At 45.1% G+C, this 18,050-nt stretch overlaps 1 protein-coding gene across 1 annotated transcript in view; it reads right to left on the reverse strand.

The window, feature by feature from the left end:
* Positions 1-18,050, reverse strand: part of LOC115457017 (nucleoprotein TPR) — a 146,252-nt gene that overhangs the window by 35,438 nt on the left and 92,764 nt on the right. Inside the window, exons 22-23 of the mRNA XM_030186445.1 lie at positions 13,128-13,212; positions 6,277-6,445 (exon numbers count right to left, since the gene is read on the reverse strand). Coding sequence (XP_030042305.1) covers positions 6,277-6,445; positions 13,128-13,212 — 254 coding nt within the window. The remainder of the gene's footprint in view (positions 1-6,276; positions 6,446-13,127; positions 13,213-18,050) is intronic.

Genomic DNA, 18,050 nt, shown 5'->3' on the forward strand with positions numbered 1-18,050 from the left:
AGGTTGCCAATCCCTATCTCGTAGGAGACTTATCTTTATGTAATTCCAGTTCATCCTCCATTGAACACCTCGACTTTTCAGGTTTTTCTCGTCCTCGAGCTGATATATGGTGGTATTGTGGCAATAAAACTCTATACCCTGTTTTACCTCCCAATTGGCAAGGACAATGTGCTTTGGTGCAGCTAGTAGTCCCCTTCACCATAGCATCATGATCCCCTGATGCCCCCTCTTCCACTAGGAGAAGGTGGAGCATCCAGGGTTCATTTGATTACCAAATTTATATAGATTCTATAGGAGTCCCCAGGGGGTTGCCAGATGAATTTAAAGCTCTTAACCAAATTGCTGCAGGTTTTGAATCTGCATTATTTTGGTGGTCCACTATTAACAAGAATGTTGATTGGATTAACTACATTTATTATAACCAACAGTGTTTTATCACCAGCGGGGCTGGTGGTTGGGAGGCGGGGATAGGGCTGGGCAGACTTATACGGTCTGTGCCAGAGCCGGTGGTGGGAAGCGGGACTGGTGGTTGGGAGGCGGGGATAGTGCTGGACAGACTTGTACAGTCTGTGCCAGAGCCGGTGGTTGGGAGGCAGGGCTGGTGGTGGGGAGGTGAGGATAGTGCTGGGCAGACTTATACGGTCTGTGCCTGTGCCAGAGCCGGTGGTTGGGAGGTGGGGCTGGTGGTTGGGAGGCGGGGATAGTGCGGGGCAGACTTATACGGTCTGTGCCCTGAAGAGCACAGGTACAAATCAAAGCAGGGTATACACAAAAAGCAGCAAATATGAGTTATCTTGTTGGGCAGACTGGATGGACTGTGCAGGTCTTTTTCTGCCGTCATCTACTATGTTACTATCCTGCTTATAATCCAACGAGAAAAACGCCCAAGTTCCGACCTAAATCGGGAGATGGACGTTTATTTCACAAAAACGAATAAAGCGGTATAATCGAAAGCCGATTTTGGACGTTTTCAACTGCACTCCGTCGCGGATGCGGACAAAGTTGATGGGGGCATGTCAGAGGTGTGGCGAAGGCGGAACTGGGGCGTGGTTATCTGCCGAACAGAGATGGGCGCATTTCACCGATAATGGGAAAAAAGTATGCGTTTTTAGCTAGAATTTAGGACACTTTTCCTGGACCTTGTTTTTTCACGAATAAGGCCCCAAAAAGTGCCCTAAATGACCAGATGACCACTGGAGGGAATCGGGGATGACCTCCCCTGACTCCCCCAGTGGTCACTAACCCCCTCCCACCACAAAAAATGAAGTTTCACAAATTTTTATTTTCACCCTCAAATGTCATACCCAGCTCCCTGACAGCAGTATGCAGGTCACTGGAGCAGTTGTTAGGGGGTGCAGTGGACTTCAGGCAGGTGGACCCAGGCCCATCCCCCCTACCTGTTACAATTGTGCTGCTTAATGCTTATTAGTCGTCCAACCCCCCCAAACCCACTGTACCCACATGTAGGTGCCCCCCTTCACCCCTTAGGGCTATAGTAATGGTGTAGACTTGTGGGCAGTGGGTTTTGAGGGGGATTTGGGGGGCTCAACACACAAGGGATGGGTGCTATGCACCTGGGAGCTCTTTTACCTTTTTTTTTTGTTTTTGTAAAAGTGCCCCCTAGGGTGCCCGGTTGGTGTCCTGGCATGTGAGGGGGACCAGTGCACTACGAATCCTGGCCCCTCCCACGAACAAATGCCTTGGATTTATTCGTTTTTGAGCTGGGCGCTTTCATTTTCCATTATCGCTGAAAAACAAAAACGCCCAGCTCACACATTGTTGAATAAAACATGGACGTCTATTTTTTTCGAAAATACGGTTCGGTCCGCCCCTTCACGGACTCATTCTCGGAGATAAACGCCCATGGAGATAGACGTTTTTGTTCAATTATGCCCCTCTATGTTACACTCGAGATGCAGTTAAAGGTATTGTCTCTCAGTTGGATGCTACCAGCCGGATGGCAAGGGAAAACCAGATGGTCCTTTACATGATATTAGCAGAAAAAAGAGGCGTTTGTGTCATGCTCGGAGGACATTGTTGTACTTTTATTCCTAACAATACTGCATCTGATGGAACTATAACCAAGGCTTTGCAAGGACTTACTACCCTAGCGGATGAGCTTGCTGAGAATTCTGGTGTAGACAACACCTGGACAGGGTGGATGAATAATATTTTTGGGAAATGGAAAACCTTCATATTATCTAGCTTAACCACATTGGTAATCGTTTATATCAATTACAAGCAAGGTTCATGAAGCAAGGACAGGGGTGTGAAGCAATAGCATCATCAAGGAATGGATCCTCAGAAGCTTAGCGGAGATTGGGTGGCAGAGTCGGTGTTGGGAGGCGGGGCTAGTGGTTGGGAGGCGGGGCTAGTGCTGGGCAGACTTCTACGGTCTGTGCCCTGAAAATGGCAGATACAAATCAAGGTCAGGTATACACAAAAAGTAGCACATATGACTTTATCTTGTTGGGCAGACTGGATGGACCGTGCAGGTCTTTCTCTGCCGTCATCTACTGTGTTACTATCCTGCTTATTTTCGAAGGAGATCACCGGCCATCTTCCAACACAAATCGGGAGATGGCTGGCCATCTCCTGAACCCGGCCAAATCGGTATAATCGAAAGCTGATTTTAGCTGGCTCTAACTGCTTTCTGTCGCAGAGCCGGCCAAAGTTAAAGGAAGCGTTTCCGCAGGGTATGGAAGGCGGGACGGGGGCGTGGTTATGAGATGGCCAGCTTTGGCCGATAATGGAAAAAAGAAGGCTGGCTCTGACGAGCACTTTGCCGGCTTCACTTGGTCCATTTATTTTTAGGACCAAGCCTCAAAAAAGTGCCCCAACTGAGCAGATGACCACTGGAGAGAATCGGGGATCACCTCCCCTTACTCCCCCAGTGGTCACCAACCCCCTCCCAACCCCCCAAAAAAATTAAAAAAACATTTTTGCCAGCCTCTATGCCAGCCTCAAATGTCATACCCAGCTCCCTGACAGCAGTATGCAGGTCCCTGGAGCAGTTTTAGTGGGTGCAATGCACTTCAGGCAGGCGGACCCAGGCCCATCCCCCCTACCTGTTACACTTGTGGTGGTAAATGGGAGCCCTCCAAAACCTGCCCAAAACCCACTGTACCCACATGTAGGTGCCCCCCTTCATCACTAAAAGCTATGGTAGTGGTGTACAGTGATGGGTAGTGGGTTTTGGGGGGGATTTGGGGGGCTCAGCACACAAGGTAAGGGAGCTAGTACCTGGGATCATTTTGTGAAGTCCACTGCAGTGCCCCCTAGGGTGCCCAGTTGGTGTCCTGGCATGTGAGGGGGACCAGTGCACTACAAATGCTGGCTCCTCCCATGACCAAATGCCTTGGATTTGGCCGAGTTTGAGATGGCCGCCATTAGTTTCCATTATCGACGAAAACCAATGGCGGCCATTTCTAATGCCGGTGATCTCTAAGAGATTTGCCCGGCCTCGACTGTATTATTGAAACAAAAGATGGCCAGCCTTCTTGTTTTGATAATACATTCGGGTACGCCGCTTGACGGAGCCGGTGTTAGAGATGGCCGCCCTTATAGATGGCCGGCCCCGTTCGACTATGGCCCTCCATGTTATCAAGGTTAGGTGGGAAGGAGATAGAAGAGAAACTGAAGGGAGAGCAGGGGCCAGAAAGAAGATTCTCAAAGCCAGACCAAATCTACCCTGTCCAGCATCCTCTCCCTTCTTCCCTTCCTCTTGTCATTACTGCTGTTGCCTCTTATCACCCCAGGGGCGTAGCCAGACCTCGCCAGGAGGGGGGGGCCAGAGCCCGAGGTGGGGGGGCACTGTTTAGCCGCCCCGCTGCTGCCCCCTCCCCCATGAGCCGCCGCCACATTGGACCCCCCTCCTGGCCTGCCGACGATCCCTTTGAACCCCCCTCCTGCCACCAACTGTCCCCCGCCATCACCGCCCGCCCCGCCGCCGCATCAGATACCTTTTTGGCCAGCCGAAGAGAGTCTTCTTCAGCGCCCGAGTAGCGCCTTCATTCAACGAAGTTCCTGCGATCAGCTGTTTCGATGCCTTACGTCCTGCATGGGGCTACATGCACGGTGCAGGACGTAAGGCGTCGAAACAGCTGATTGCAGGAACTTCGTTGAATGAAGGCGCTACTTGGGAGCTGAAGAAGACTCTCTTCGGCTGGCAAAAAAGGTATCTGATGCGGAGGCGGGGCGGGCGGCGACAGCGGGGGAGAGTTGGTGGTGGGAGGGGGGTTCAAGGGGATCGTAGGCAGGGGGCCCAGGGCCAAATCTACGGAGGCCCAGGCCCCCTCAGGCCCCATGTAGCTACGCCACTGTATCACCCTACCTCCACAGGAGCCTAAAGAAAATACAGGTTTTGGGGGGAGGGAGACAGTGCAATACCAGCACAGCAGCAAATCCTTGGGCATCTGCTGCAGTGTGAATTGAACCCAGTTCCCAAGGATCAAAGTCCACTGCACTAACCACTAGGCTACTTCTCCACTCTGAGCCACATAGATGTGCAACTAATTTGCTTGAAAGAAGACAAAGAGCACAAGAAGATACTGAGCTATAATTGCACCCTGTGTCATTTGGCCACTGGTGCCCCCCCCCCCCCCCCCCCCCCCCAATTTGCCACTGCCAATGAAAGAAGATAGTTGTCTGGCATCAATTTTTGCTCCTGTCTATATTTTCACCCCATGTGGGCACATCACTTGCACAGCCCATAATATGGCGCTAAAGGGCATTTCTTTGACCTGTTTTCAGTTCTCAGGTCTAGCTAGTTACTTATTACGTCCCTCTGGAATGTATTTCAACTGTGGTTGCCAGCTAAAAAAAAACACATCCTTGTTGTGCCAGTAACACAATCAATGTAGGTCTCAAGAAATCGTAACATAAATATTTACTGATGTGGCAAGAGCAAGTACCCAAGTGATACTTCTCCTTATAAAAGAAGATGAGATCAGAGCTACATTAATAAAAGCAAATCCATCTTAGTCTCAGGGTGAACTCCAAAATACAGGATTGTTACAGCAAGGTAATGGAGTTGTTCATATTAGAAACCCTTTTGTTCTTCTTTCACCGTACTCCATATAACATGGGAGGCTTCATCAGATGCAGGGCCAGCCCTGGTGTATCTGATGCCCTACATGAACCATCAACCATGCACCCCCATCTCACCCATACTCCCCCATACTCCAGCACCTCCCCTTCTCTACTCCCTTCTCCCCCTCTAGCATCTCCACTTCCCTAGTCTCTCTCCCACGTAGTCCAGCATTTCCCCTTCCTTTTTCCCCACAAGGTGTCCAGCATCTCTTACCTCCTCCCTCCACCGACAAGATGTCAAGCATCTCCCTCCTTTTCTCTTCTACCTTTTAGATGTCCAGTATCTCCCTCCTCTTCCCCCCCCCCCCCCTGCATTCTACCTCCAAAGAGTCCAGCATCAGGGATGAAATGCAGAGTACAGCATCAGGAATGGATTGCCCTTTTTGGGGACTGGGCATCCACTGGTTGGCCACTCACTGAAGTAAACAAACTACAAGTCTGTCCTCTTAAAGGTGCAGGGGTTTGCAGGCCAGCAGTATAGCCATGGATTCCAGCCCATGAGCCCTTGTGCCTTTAAGAGGGCAGACTTGGAGAGGGCTCTTTGCTGTTGAAGTAGTTTATATCAATTACAAGCAGGGTTCATGAAGCAACCACAGGGGTGTGAAGCAATATCATCATCAAGGTTAGGTGGGAAGGAGATAGAAGAGAAACTGAAGGGAGAGGAGGGGCCAGAAAGAAGATTCTCAAGGCCGGACCAAATCTACCCTTTCCAGCATCCTCTCCCTTCTTCCCTTCCTCCTGTCACTACTGCTGTTGCCTCCTATCACCCTACCTCCACAGGAGCCTAAAGGAAATAGAGGTTTGGGGGGGGGGGGGGGGTGACAGTGCAATACCAGCATAGCCAGCAAACACAGCAGCAGGGCAGCCCTTAAAAGCCAGAGTCAGCAGCAAATCTTTTGGCATCTGCTCATGCTCAATGCCTGCCACCTTTCACTTGGGAGAACTCTGATGTTGGATAGGCAAGCATGTGCAGATGCTCAAAGGCCTGCCTGTCTATGCCAGCTGTGCTGGTGCTCTGCTATTGCCCCCAAAGCCTGCTGTCCTAGGCAAATGCCTAGTCTGCATAGTGGTAAGGCCGGCACTGGTCAGAAGAGTGTATAGTATACTCACATAGAAAATGAAAGCATCTATGAGAAAAGAGAAAGGCAGAAAGGAGTGAGGGATTAAATGAGGTGGTAGCCTTACCTTGAATCTTCTTGTCCAGTTGTTCTAAAAAGGTTTCACATCGAGAACATTTCTTTTGAGACACTGTGGCTTGTTTCTCCTGGCGCCCCACTCTCTGGGGAGACCATGGAACCACATGGCACTTAGTCTCAGCTGATTTAGTCTCTTTTGAAACCTCTATTTCTGCCAGCTGGAAAAGAAATGTCATATTGACAGTGAAAGCATTTTAGCTGCTGCATTTACAATGAGCAACACACACATATGAGTAGCAGTGTCTTGCCAGACAGAATGCACTGGCAGGTAATGTTTTATCTGAGCAACTCTGCTTTATCTCTAGCCCAACAACTTTTGACTAAGCTAAAAACTGAAAAATATATGCAATAAAGGCAATCAGTCATTTTTCTTAACTGTTCTAGGGTCTGGTTTTTTTTTTTCAACACAGCCCTGAGTGCAATGAGAAAGAGGAATTCCTATAACCATGATGTCGAGTGGAGGAGTGGCCTAGTGGTTAGGGTGGTGGACTTTGGTCCTGGGGAACTGAGTTTGATTCCTGGCACAGGCAGCTCCTTGTGACTCTGGACAAGTCACTTAACCCTCCATTGCCTACCACATAGTGCCTGCCATGAGTGGGAAAGCACAGGGTACAAATGTAACAAAAAAAAATGTCAACCTGAACTGGTACCACAAACCAAAATAAACTTTTTTATTTGCCCAATCCAGAACAGAACCAGAAGCATTATTTGAAGGTATCTTTTGAACTTGAAACAGATATTCAGCCAAAGAAATTCAGATTCCCAGTTCAGAATAGCAGTTCTTCTGAAAAATAAAAGTGGTGTGGTATGGTACAGTCACTGGCTGCAGAAACAGGACAAATGAGAATGAGTGAAGAACCTGCAATGCAATATTCAAAGGGAAATATCCAGATAACTGCAGCTGTTCTCCAGATCTTTTGTTTAGCCAGTGCTGGTCATGGATTTTAAGTGGCACTATCCATATAGTGAGTGGCACTGAATATCCAAGCAGAGCAGGCATGCCACAGCTACCTAACAATTGTGAAATTCATACTGCTGTCCATATAACCTAGATAAAAATTACTGTCCTAATTTGACAGATTAAAAGCTGGATAAATATCACCATTCCAACAGTGGTGACACTCCTCACTCTGCAATGGATATTCAGCATCACTCACTATTTATTTATTTATTTGTTACATTTGTATCCCACATTTTCTCACCTATTTGCAGGCTCAATGTGGCTTACAAAGTACTGTTACGGCATTTGCCAGTTCCGGTATGAACAAATACAAGGTGATATTGTGGTAGAATAAGGTTCATGTATGGAAAATACATTGGGGGAACTTTGAGAGGAAGAGTAAGAGTTAGGAAATGTCCAATTACGGTCTTTGGTTTCATTATGTCGCAGGTACCCAGGGTTTTATGTTGGGTCGGTGGGGTATGCCTTTCTGAACAGGTTTGTTTTTAGTGCTTTTTGAAAATGTAGGTGATTGAGCATTGTTTTTACTGCTTTTGGCAGTGCGTTCCATAGTTGTGTGCTTAAATAGGAAAAGCTGGATGCGTAAGTTGATTTGTATTTGAGTCCTTTGCTGCTTGGGTAGTGGAGATTTAGGTATGATCGTGCTGATCTTGTAGTGTTTCTGGTTGGTAGGTCTATGAGGTCTGTCATGTATCCTGGGGCTTCGCCATAAATAATTTTATGAACTATTGTACAGATTTTGAAAGCAATACGTTCTTTGATTGGGAGCCGGTGCAGTTTTTTCTCAGAGGGGTTTGGCACTTTCAAAATGCGTTTTTCGAAATATAAGCCTGGCTGCTGTATTTTGGGCGGTCTGAAGTTTCTTTATGATTTGTTCTTTGCAGCCTGCATAAATTCCATTGCAATAGTCTGCGTGGCTTAGTACCATTGATTGTATCAGATTGCGAAATATTTCCCTTGGGAAGAATGGTTTCACGCGTTTGAGTTTCCACATTGAGTGAAACATTTTCTTTATTGTAGATTTCGCTTGGTTCTCTAGTGAGAGGTTCCGGTCAATTGTTACTCTGAGAATTTTCAGGTTGTCTGAGATTGGGAGGGTGTAACCTGGGGTGTTAATGTTTGTGGGTTTGTATGTATTGTATTGGGATGAGATGATGAGACAATGTGTTTTTTCTGTGTTGAGTTTTAGTAGGAATGCATTTGCCCATGAGTCCATGATGTTTAGGCTGAACTTGATTTCGTTGTTGATTTCTGCCAGATCGTGTTTGTAGGGGACAGTGGAGTAGCCAGACTGCCAATTTTGGGTGGGCCTGAACCCAAAGTGGGTGGGCACAAAATTTTCTCTCTACCCCCCCCCCCCCCCCCCCCCCCCCCACCCAGGGCAAAATTTAGTCACACTCAGATGCATTTGTTACACAGGGTAAAGTGCTGCTTTTCAGTGCATCAGATTTCAGACAATTTATTTAATAGCCTAATCCTTTTCAGTGAGCTTTCAGAGGCCAAAACCTCCTGCCTCAGGTCAGTATAATGCTGTTACGGTATCCTCTCCTGACTTAAGGAAGGAAGTATTGGTCTCTGAAACTTTATTAACACAGGTACCATATTACTTTATCCTAAATTAAAAATAAAATTATTTTCTTTACCTTTTTTGTATGGCCATTTACTTTTTCTCATTGTGTTGCTCCCAGTCTCTAGATTCTGCTTTCCTTCGTTTTCGCTTAACTCTTCTGCCAGGGTTTCCTGGCCATTTGTAATTTTTCTCTCCTTTTTCTTTGCTTTCTTCAATATTTTTCTGCCTCTCTCTGTGTCCAGATTTAATTCATTCTTACTATCCATTCTTTAATTTCCTTCATCTACTTATGGCTTTTCATCTTTTTCTCACCCTTGTTCTCCCCATGCCCCTTCCTCTTATTCTCCAATCTTTCACTACTCCCCCTTCCATGCAGCAGCTCTCCTCTTTCTCTCCCCATCCTTCCAGTGTCTCCCCTCTCTCTCCCCATCCTTCCAATAGTCTCCCCTCTTTCTTTCTGCATCCTTCCATCGTGTCACCTCTTTCTCCCTACCCTTCCATCCAGCGTCTTCCCTCTTTCTCTCCCCATCCTTCTACCCATCTACCCTCTCTCCTGATCCTTCCATCTAATGTCTCTCTCCCTCCTTTTATCCAGTGTCTATCTCTCTACCCTTTTCTGTTCAGTGTCCCTTCTCTCTCCACATCCTTCCAGTCTCTCCCCTTTTTCTCTGCATCCTTTCATCCATCTCCCCTCTTTCTCTCCCCATCCTTCCATCTGTTTTCCCTCTTTCTCTCCCCATCCTTCCTTCTGTTTTCCCTCTTTCTCTGCCATCCTTCCATCTGTTTTCCCTCTTTCTCTCCCTATCCTTCCGTTTTCCCTCTTTCTCTCCCCATCCTTCCATCTGTTTTTCCCTCTTTCTCTGCCATCCTTCAATCTTTTTTCTCTCTTTCTCTCCCCATCCTTCCGTTTTCCCTCTTTCTCTGCCATCCTCCCATCTGTTTTCCCTCTTTCTCTCCCCATCCTTCCGTTTTCCCTCTTTCTCTGCCATCCTCCCATCTGTTTTCCCTCTTTCTCTCCCCATCCTTCCGTTTTCCCTCTTTCTCTGTCATCCTCCCGTTTTCCCTCTTTCTCTCCCCATCCTTCCATTTTCCCTCTTTCTCTGCCATCCTCCCATTTTCCCTCTTTCTCTCCCCATCCTTCCATTTTCCCTCTTTCTCCCCATCCTGCCATCCGTTTTCCCTCTCCCGATTCAGGCCCACCAGCCCCAGCTCCCATTGCCGGCCAATGCTGCTTTTCCTGATGAGCAGCAGGGCCGGCGCTACAAAAAGAAGAAGCGCTCAGCTGACTGAGCTAAGCACCAATGCTAACGCGACGAGAAAAATGTTTTTAAAAAACACGGCACCGCAGGCAGCCTCGAAGCATTGGCTGCTGGCTCTGCAGGCTCCTCCCGTCTCTTACGTCACTGCCCCGTAAGAGACGGGAGGAGCCTGCAGAGCCAGCAGCCAATGCGAGGCTGCCTGCGGTGCTGCGTTTTTTAAAAAACATTTTTTCTCGTCGCGTTAGCATTCAGCTCAGTCAGCTGAGCACTTCTATTTGTAGCGCCGGCCCTGCTGCTCATCAGGAAAAGCAGCAGTGGCCGGCAATGGGAGCTGGGGCTGGCGCGGGCCTTGAGAAAGAGTGGGTGGGCGGGCCAGAGCTGAAATTGGGTGGACCTGAGCCCACCCAGGCCCACCCGTAGCTACACCCCTGGTAGGGGATGTATATTGTAATGTCATCAGCATAGATGAATGGGTTAAGGCCTTGGATGGATAAGGCCTTGGCTAGTGGGGTCATCATGAGGTTGAAAAGGATCAATTTTAATGGGGATCCTTGCGGTACTCTGCAGTCTGGTTTCCAAGGTGATGATATGTTTGTACTTGATTTCACTTGATATGTTCTGGTGGTTAGGAAACCCTTGATCCATTTGAGAGTGTTTCCACCGATTCCGAAGTAATCTAGGAGTATTATATTATGGTTCATCATGTCGAACACACTGGACAAGTCAAATTAGAGGAGGAGAATGCTTTTTACCTATTGCTATTTCCTGCTTGAATTTAGTTAGGAGAGTAAGTAGTACTGTTTCGGTGCTGTTTAGGGGGCGAAATCCTGATTGTGACTCGTGTAGTATTGTGAATTTGTTTATGTAATCATTAAGTTGTTTGGTTACCAAGCCTTCCATTAGTTTGACTGCCAGTGGGATAGATGCAACTGGGTGGTAGTTGGTGATGTCATTTGTTTTTTTCTTGGTGTCCAGATAGGGTCCAGTTCTATAACTGAGCACCCCTTTTAGGTGCCCCGATGCCACTCAGCAAGAGTCTATTCTATAATACCTAGTACCATCAGGGCACCCAGATTCCATTACAGATGCTATCATAATCTGGCATGACTGCACCTTACTTTTACACACCTGCAGTTACACCAGCCATAGACCAGTCATAACTGCAGTCAAATAAATGCAGTAGGGGTCTGCATAACTTACAGTATTCTGTAATATGTATGTGTTAAGTACAGCTCCACCCATGCCACTCCATGCTCCATCCTTACTTCCATGTTCCACTCATGCTTCTCTATGTTCCACTCATGCCTCTTCATGCTCCACCCATGCCTCTCCATGCTCTATCCATATCTCTCCATGCTCCACCCATGCCTCCCCATGTTCCACCCATGCTTCTCCATGCTCCACCTATACCTCTCCATGTTCTATCCATGCTTCTCCGTGCACCACCCATACCTCTCCATGTTCCCTTCATGCCTCTCCATGCTTCACCCACAATATAGCCTCTGTCTGCTCTGCCTGGATTGGCAGAGTCAGCTGGTAGGATATGGGGGATCCTCACTGGCCAAGCTTTCCCCCCACTCCAAATTTTGGTGGTTTTGGTGACTGCTTATTTTCACCTAGTGGTAGGGCCAGCCCTGTATATGTCTGATTTTATTAATACATACAAGTCACCAGGATCCCAGGAGTAATGCCTGATTAGTTTTAGGGTTCTTGAAGTTAACTCAGCAGATGTTGTAGGCACCTCAAGTGGAACAAACCTCAGGATGCTTTCTTTTCTGGGGCAACTGCTAAAATTCCTGGTACTTGACTCCCAGTAACAGCAGATACACTTCACAGCATGGGATCAAAACATCAAACAGGCTGTGTCCCATAGGAAACAATGAGTTGCATGGTTCTCAATTTTCTAAGAAGAGCAGTTGAACTATGATACAATCGTTGGCTAAGGGACTGCTTTCTCTTCCTTCACATCAAAACTTGTGACAGTTCAGATAATAGTAGCTATTTCTAATAGTGATATACTGCTTTCTTCTCATTTTAACTTAAATGATTCTTTTTGTGAACCAGGTTTCCTCATCCCTGATTTTCATCCTCCCTACTGTGTTTGTTTATTTTGACAACTTGTGGAGTACCTGTTCTCCTTGGTTGTATTTGTGCTTTTTCCTGCACAAGCTTTTCCTCTGATTGCTGCCTCCAGTAAAATTACTATTAGAGATTGCACCTGCTTCTTCAATACACAGTTTCTTCATTGGAAAATACATACATAATGTTGAATATCCAAACCTACTCATGCTTCTCTGATGTCCACCCCATTCTGCTTTTCACACTTCCTCCTTCCCCAGGTAAACCTACTCATGACTCTCTGAGCTGTACCCCTGCTCTGCCCCTGACACTTCTGCCTCTACTGGTAAAGGTACGCAAATTGTCAAAACTAATCAAAGCAATGACACTCATGGGTAAAATGCTATTATACCTACAGAAGTGGATTTTATTCTTACACTCAATTTATAAGTATGAACAGGATAGAACATTCACACATTTATCCAAACCAAGGAGATTTTATTAACAGGAAATGGCAGGAACAAGGAGGTCCATTAGCTGGCCTGAAACCAGTAGGCGGAGCTTGTCGCCCTATCAAGTACATTGTTTTGGGTGTACCAAGATGGCGGCAACTGCATTGGAGAGAATTAAGATCTTCTTGGGTGGACAGGCTTGGGCCTTGTGATATCACGCCATCTCCTGTCCATCAAACCTCCTTGATCCAAACAGCCCATCTACCTCCCAATACACAATGGCAACACACCTAACCCACACAATCTGTACAGCAAAAAGAAATAGCCTCTGTGAGAGGCCTATGTATTACAAATGAACCATATACCCTTCACCAATAAAATACCCCACCCAAGCAGACTGTACATATGTGTCACACACTGCATGCAACTGATGCATGCAACATGCAGACATACATTCCACTGTTTCCACCCCTTCATCAGCCCACACACTTTCAAATGCTTTCCGTGTATAGAATGATAATTGTCTCCCTTATGTGTTACCTTTAGTTCCAATGAAGAGTGTTTAATGTCCATCTCTGTCTTTTCCATCTCTTTTAGCTGCCCGAGGTGCCTTAAATTCTGATTCCTGGGGGCACATAGCATTGCATTAATTCAAGTGCTAAGGTGAATACCAAGAGATATTCTGGTTCTCACTTAAAATGGTTATAGGGGCAGGTTCTAATACTGTAAAAGGATTTCTTTGTAATAAGGTTTTAACTGTTTCTGTTGCACTGTTTTTGCCCCTCTGCCCATCTTTACTCATTTTCAGCACCAACATAAAGCTGCTCCATTAAGAGGAGCCACATTTCAAACATAGTGGGGTAAATTCAAGAAAGACACCCATGTAATTGTGATCACAGAATACTAGCGTAAGTGTCCATTTAAGTGCAGAATTTTAGACATGAGCATCAATGCTAGCTCAATGGTTAACATAAGTGCACATGCACAATAACCTGTGGGCCCTAGTCCCGAGCATGCCACTGACCCACCCATGCTCCTCCCATTTCCACACCCCCTAGAAGTTGAGTGAGACAGATTTTGCACAAACAACATAGAAAAGCAACTAAGGGCAGTTGCTTGCGTAACTGCTAATTGATTCCAATTAGTGCCAATTAAGGCCATTTATGACCTGTTACTGCTCATTAACACCAATTAGCTCTTCATTATTAAATTAATGAACCCATGCAACTGATCCTATTGTATAACTTGCATGTGCTAGTGGAGGAGTGGCCTAGTGGTTAGGGTGGTGGACTTTGGTCCTGGGGAACTGAGTTCAATTCCCACTTTAGGCACAGGCAGCTCCTTGTGACTCTGGGCAAGTCACTTAACCCTCCATTGCCCCATGTAAGCTGCATTGAGCCGGCCACAAGTGGGAAAGCACAGGGTACAAATGCAACAACAAAAACCATAAACATGGGCACCCAACTTTAGAGAATTAGGGGGATCAATCAAGAAACACTGGTCAGCACAAAAAAAAATTGTAGCTTTGAACACTCTGCAAGTCTGGGCTAGAAAATCAGCGCTAACTTTGTATTAGCTTTTTTATTTATACATACAAGTTTATATCACCCTTAAATAATATCATTCAAGATGATTCACAAAATAAGTAGGACCATAAAGAAAAGAATTGAGAGCAAAGAGTAAAAGACAATAAAATAAACAACTACAGTATCTAAAAAAAAAAATTCAACAACTCATTCAGACTTAGGGCCTGTTCACTAAGGTGTTTTCCCCCATTCGTTATCAATGGGAAAAACCTACAGGTGGAAATTTAAAAACATTTATGTGATCAGCACCCAGTGCAAACTGTGCTGGCTAAAGGATTCATTTTGGACAGACAACTCAATGTCTAGCCAAATGTTATCTGTTTGTATTTAGTATTGAAGTGGGATGGTGGTTGGGTGAGTGGTTTAATTGATGTGATTTTTGGTTTTTAAGTATTTGTATATGATTGTTTTAGTATGTATGTATTTGTGTAACATGCTTAGGAATAAGTGGGTTAGAAATTAATAAAATATTTGGGAGAGGCCAGAGTATTCTGGGAGCATCACCAACATATATTCAGATAAGCTTGATATTTTGTCACTATAGGGCAATTCTACAGGTGGGTACTTCCTTTTAAGTGTCCTGATGCTGCTTGGTGGGTGTGTATTCTATAACGGAACATGGATGCCAGACTCCATTATAGAATACTAGAGTAACCCAATATCAGTGCACCTTACCGTTATGTGCCCAGAGTTATACCATAGACCTGTAAGCGCCTAAATACTGCATGGGCACAAGTAACTTACAGTATTCTATAAATTATGCATGTAAGTGGCCCCATTTCCACCACTGCTGCCACATCCCCCTGCCACCACCACTACTGCCACAGCCCCCCCAGCAGCAATTGAGAGAGACTGCTATACCAGCCACGTGTCCTTCTTCCTGCCACATCCCACCTCCTATAAGGTAACTTCCTGTTTCCACATAGGCGAAACATGGCAGGAAGAAGAACACGTGGCTGGTAGAGTAGTCTTTCTTGATTGCCGGTGCTGGGTCCTCCTTGGAGGTTGGGCCCAGGGAATCTTGCCCCCCCCCCCCCTCTCTGCAGCACTGCTTGGAAGTGCACACATAAATCTAGAGCTACACATTAGGCTCAAAATGAGTACTTCAGAATCAGAGAAATGATCTTCAGAATTGCATGGGAATCTTAGGAGACTCTGGGAATCCTCAGAGGATGGGTTTGGAAGCTGTAGGGATCCTACTGAAAATCTGGCTAACTGAAGCACCATACCAAGACCTAAACAAGCACCAGATAAGGATTATGGGAAACAGGAACCATGCACATTGCCTTTGTCATTAGTTATCATTTTAAATATCTGTGTCATTTTACATATCCTCTTAAATAGTTATATTTTTATAGTCATTATTGATACCATTGTATATTTGTATGGTCATTATTTTGTATATCTTTTATGTACAATTTTACGTTCACCATTGTGATTAATTGTTTTTGATGTTCTTTATGAATAGACTCCTGAGGCAGGCAGATGGGCTGAAACATGGCCGTGTTGAGTCATTTTTGTTGGCCAATAAATCTTCTAGACTACTGCATCATCATCTATTTATTTCTGAGTCACCTTCTCTGTTTTCTTAGAATTAATAATGACTAAGCCACAAAAAAGTGCCCTAAATGACCAGATGACCACTGGAGAAATAAAAGAATGACAACCTCTTAATCCCCCAATGGTCACTGACCCCTCCCTCCTCCCCAAACATGTGAAAGAAACAGTACATACTAGCCTCTATGACAGTTTCAGATGTTATGGCCAGTCCTATTAGAGCAACAAGCAGGTCCCTGAGTAGCCTAGTGGTCGGTGAAGTGCACTGTGGACAAGGGGACCCAGGCCCATAATCTACTCAGTTACACTTGTGACGGAAAGTGTCAGCCCCACAAAACCCACAAAAAACCTACTTTACCCACAAATAGATAACACCTTCATCCATAAGGGCTATTGTACTGGTGGTGTACAGTTGGGTACAGTAGGTTCATGGTGGTTTTGGAGCGCTCCCCATACAATATAAGGGGGTAACAGTGAGATGTGAACCTGGGACCTTTTACATGAAATCCACTGCAGTGCCCCATAGGGTGCCCCACTGCTCTGCTGGGATGTCTTTGTGGTCCGTCTAAGAATGCTGGCTCCTCCTAAATTCTAATGGCTTGATTTTGTGCATTTTTCACTTGGCTGGTTTTCTTTTTAAGTGGTCCAAAAATGAGACACACTAAGCACAAAATGACTAGAAAACGTCTAGGAAATGGCCATTTTCGAAACAAAAAGATAGACATTTTTCAGGTTTGAAAATGGCCGTGCTCACCACTTGACTTTTGGACATTTTCAGCAAAACATCCAAAGTCGGATTTAGACATCATATCAAAAATGCCCCTTCACGTGTAACAGAGCTCTGGTGACAGGATAATCAGACCAAGAAACTTCAGTGAATGTGGACTGATGGCTAGAACTCAACAAGGTATATCATTAGTTGTATTAATATTCTCACTTTCATGTTCACAGCACATACCACATGTATGCAGCACTATATAGAGATATAGGCAAAAAAGTGGGAAGTGGACCATTGATTCCAGGAAGCTGTGGTAATGGTGGTATAAGATGAATAAACTTTATTGTAGACTTGACACAGTAGAGTGTTTCGGCCACAGGCCTGCCTCAGGAGTCGAAAACAGTCATATTAAAAAACTTAGAGTTAAAACAGGAAATGTAATGACAAAACTGATGTTAAACAAAAACATTAAAATAAGATGTTCAAATATTGTGTAGAAACATACATATGAAGGAGTATATAAATCAAATTACAAAGGTGGAAAAAATAAATATATCAAAAGAAATTCTAAAGTGAACAAAAAATATGTATGTACAAATATAGAGAGAAAAAACATCAAAACATATTAAAAAGTGAACAGAGATGTAAAGATGTACATATATAGAAATATATATATATATATTAGTGTCTGGTTAAAATTATTTAAGTTCTGTGTAAAAACATACATCGATATGGACAAGGAAAATACATATATAAAGGTTTGAACCATCTAGGTAGCACAACAGTATATATTACACGATGTTATTATAAGTAAAAAGTATCACATCGGCTTGACTTGTATCTGAACGAAATGTGTTAAAAAAGGCATAAGTTACTATAATCCACAAATTCTTTTAAATTCCCATATGGTGTTTGTAGCCGTTTAAACCAAACACTTATAACATACATGTTTGTAGCGTAAAAATGGTCACTTCTGGTTATGAATAGACACCGGTACACAATATACATAAAGAAATGCAAGAATAGTGAACTAAAAAAGTAACATAATGACAGACACCATACAATATACAATCACTGAAATGGAACGTGAAACTAAAGGATTTTTTCTAAGTACGTACAACTTGAGATTAAATAAATCAATGTTGTAAGGACAAAAAAGTGTTAAATAAGAGTATTATATGGTGTAATGAGTTATAGTTGAACAGAAACGTGTAAGGCGGATTTACCAAATAAAACTTAGAGGAGCATAATCAAACGGGGCGCCCAAGTTGTCATGAGGGTGTGCTCGCAGGGCGGCCCCGTAAAGGGGCGGGGCAACCCGCATTATCGAAACGAAAGATGGGTGTCCATCTTTCGTTTCAATAATATGGTTGTTTTTGAGATGGTCGTCCCCGGTTATCGGCGATAATGGAAACCGAGGACGCCTATCTCAAAAACGACCAAATCCAAGCTATTTGGTCATGGGAGGAGCCAGCATTCATAGTGCACTGGTCCCCGTGACATACCAGGACACCAACCGGACACCCTAGGGGGCACTGCAGTGGACTTCACAAATTGCTCCCAGGTGCTTAGCTCCCTTACCTTCGGTACTGAGCCCCCCCA

The sequence above is a fragment of the Microcaecilia unicolor genome, chromosome 1, assembly GCF_901765095.1.
Source record: "Microcaecilia unicolor chromosome 1, aMicUni1.1, whole genome shotgun sequence".
Lineage (NCBI taxonomy): Eukaryota > Metazoa > Chordata > Amphibia > Gymnophiona > Siphonopidae > Microcaecilia > Microcaecilia unicolor.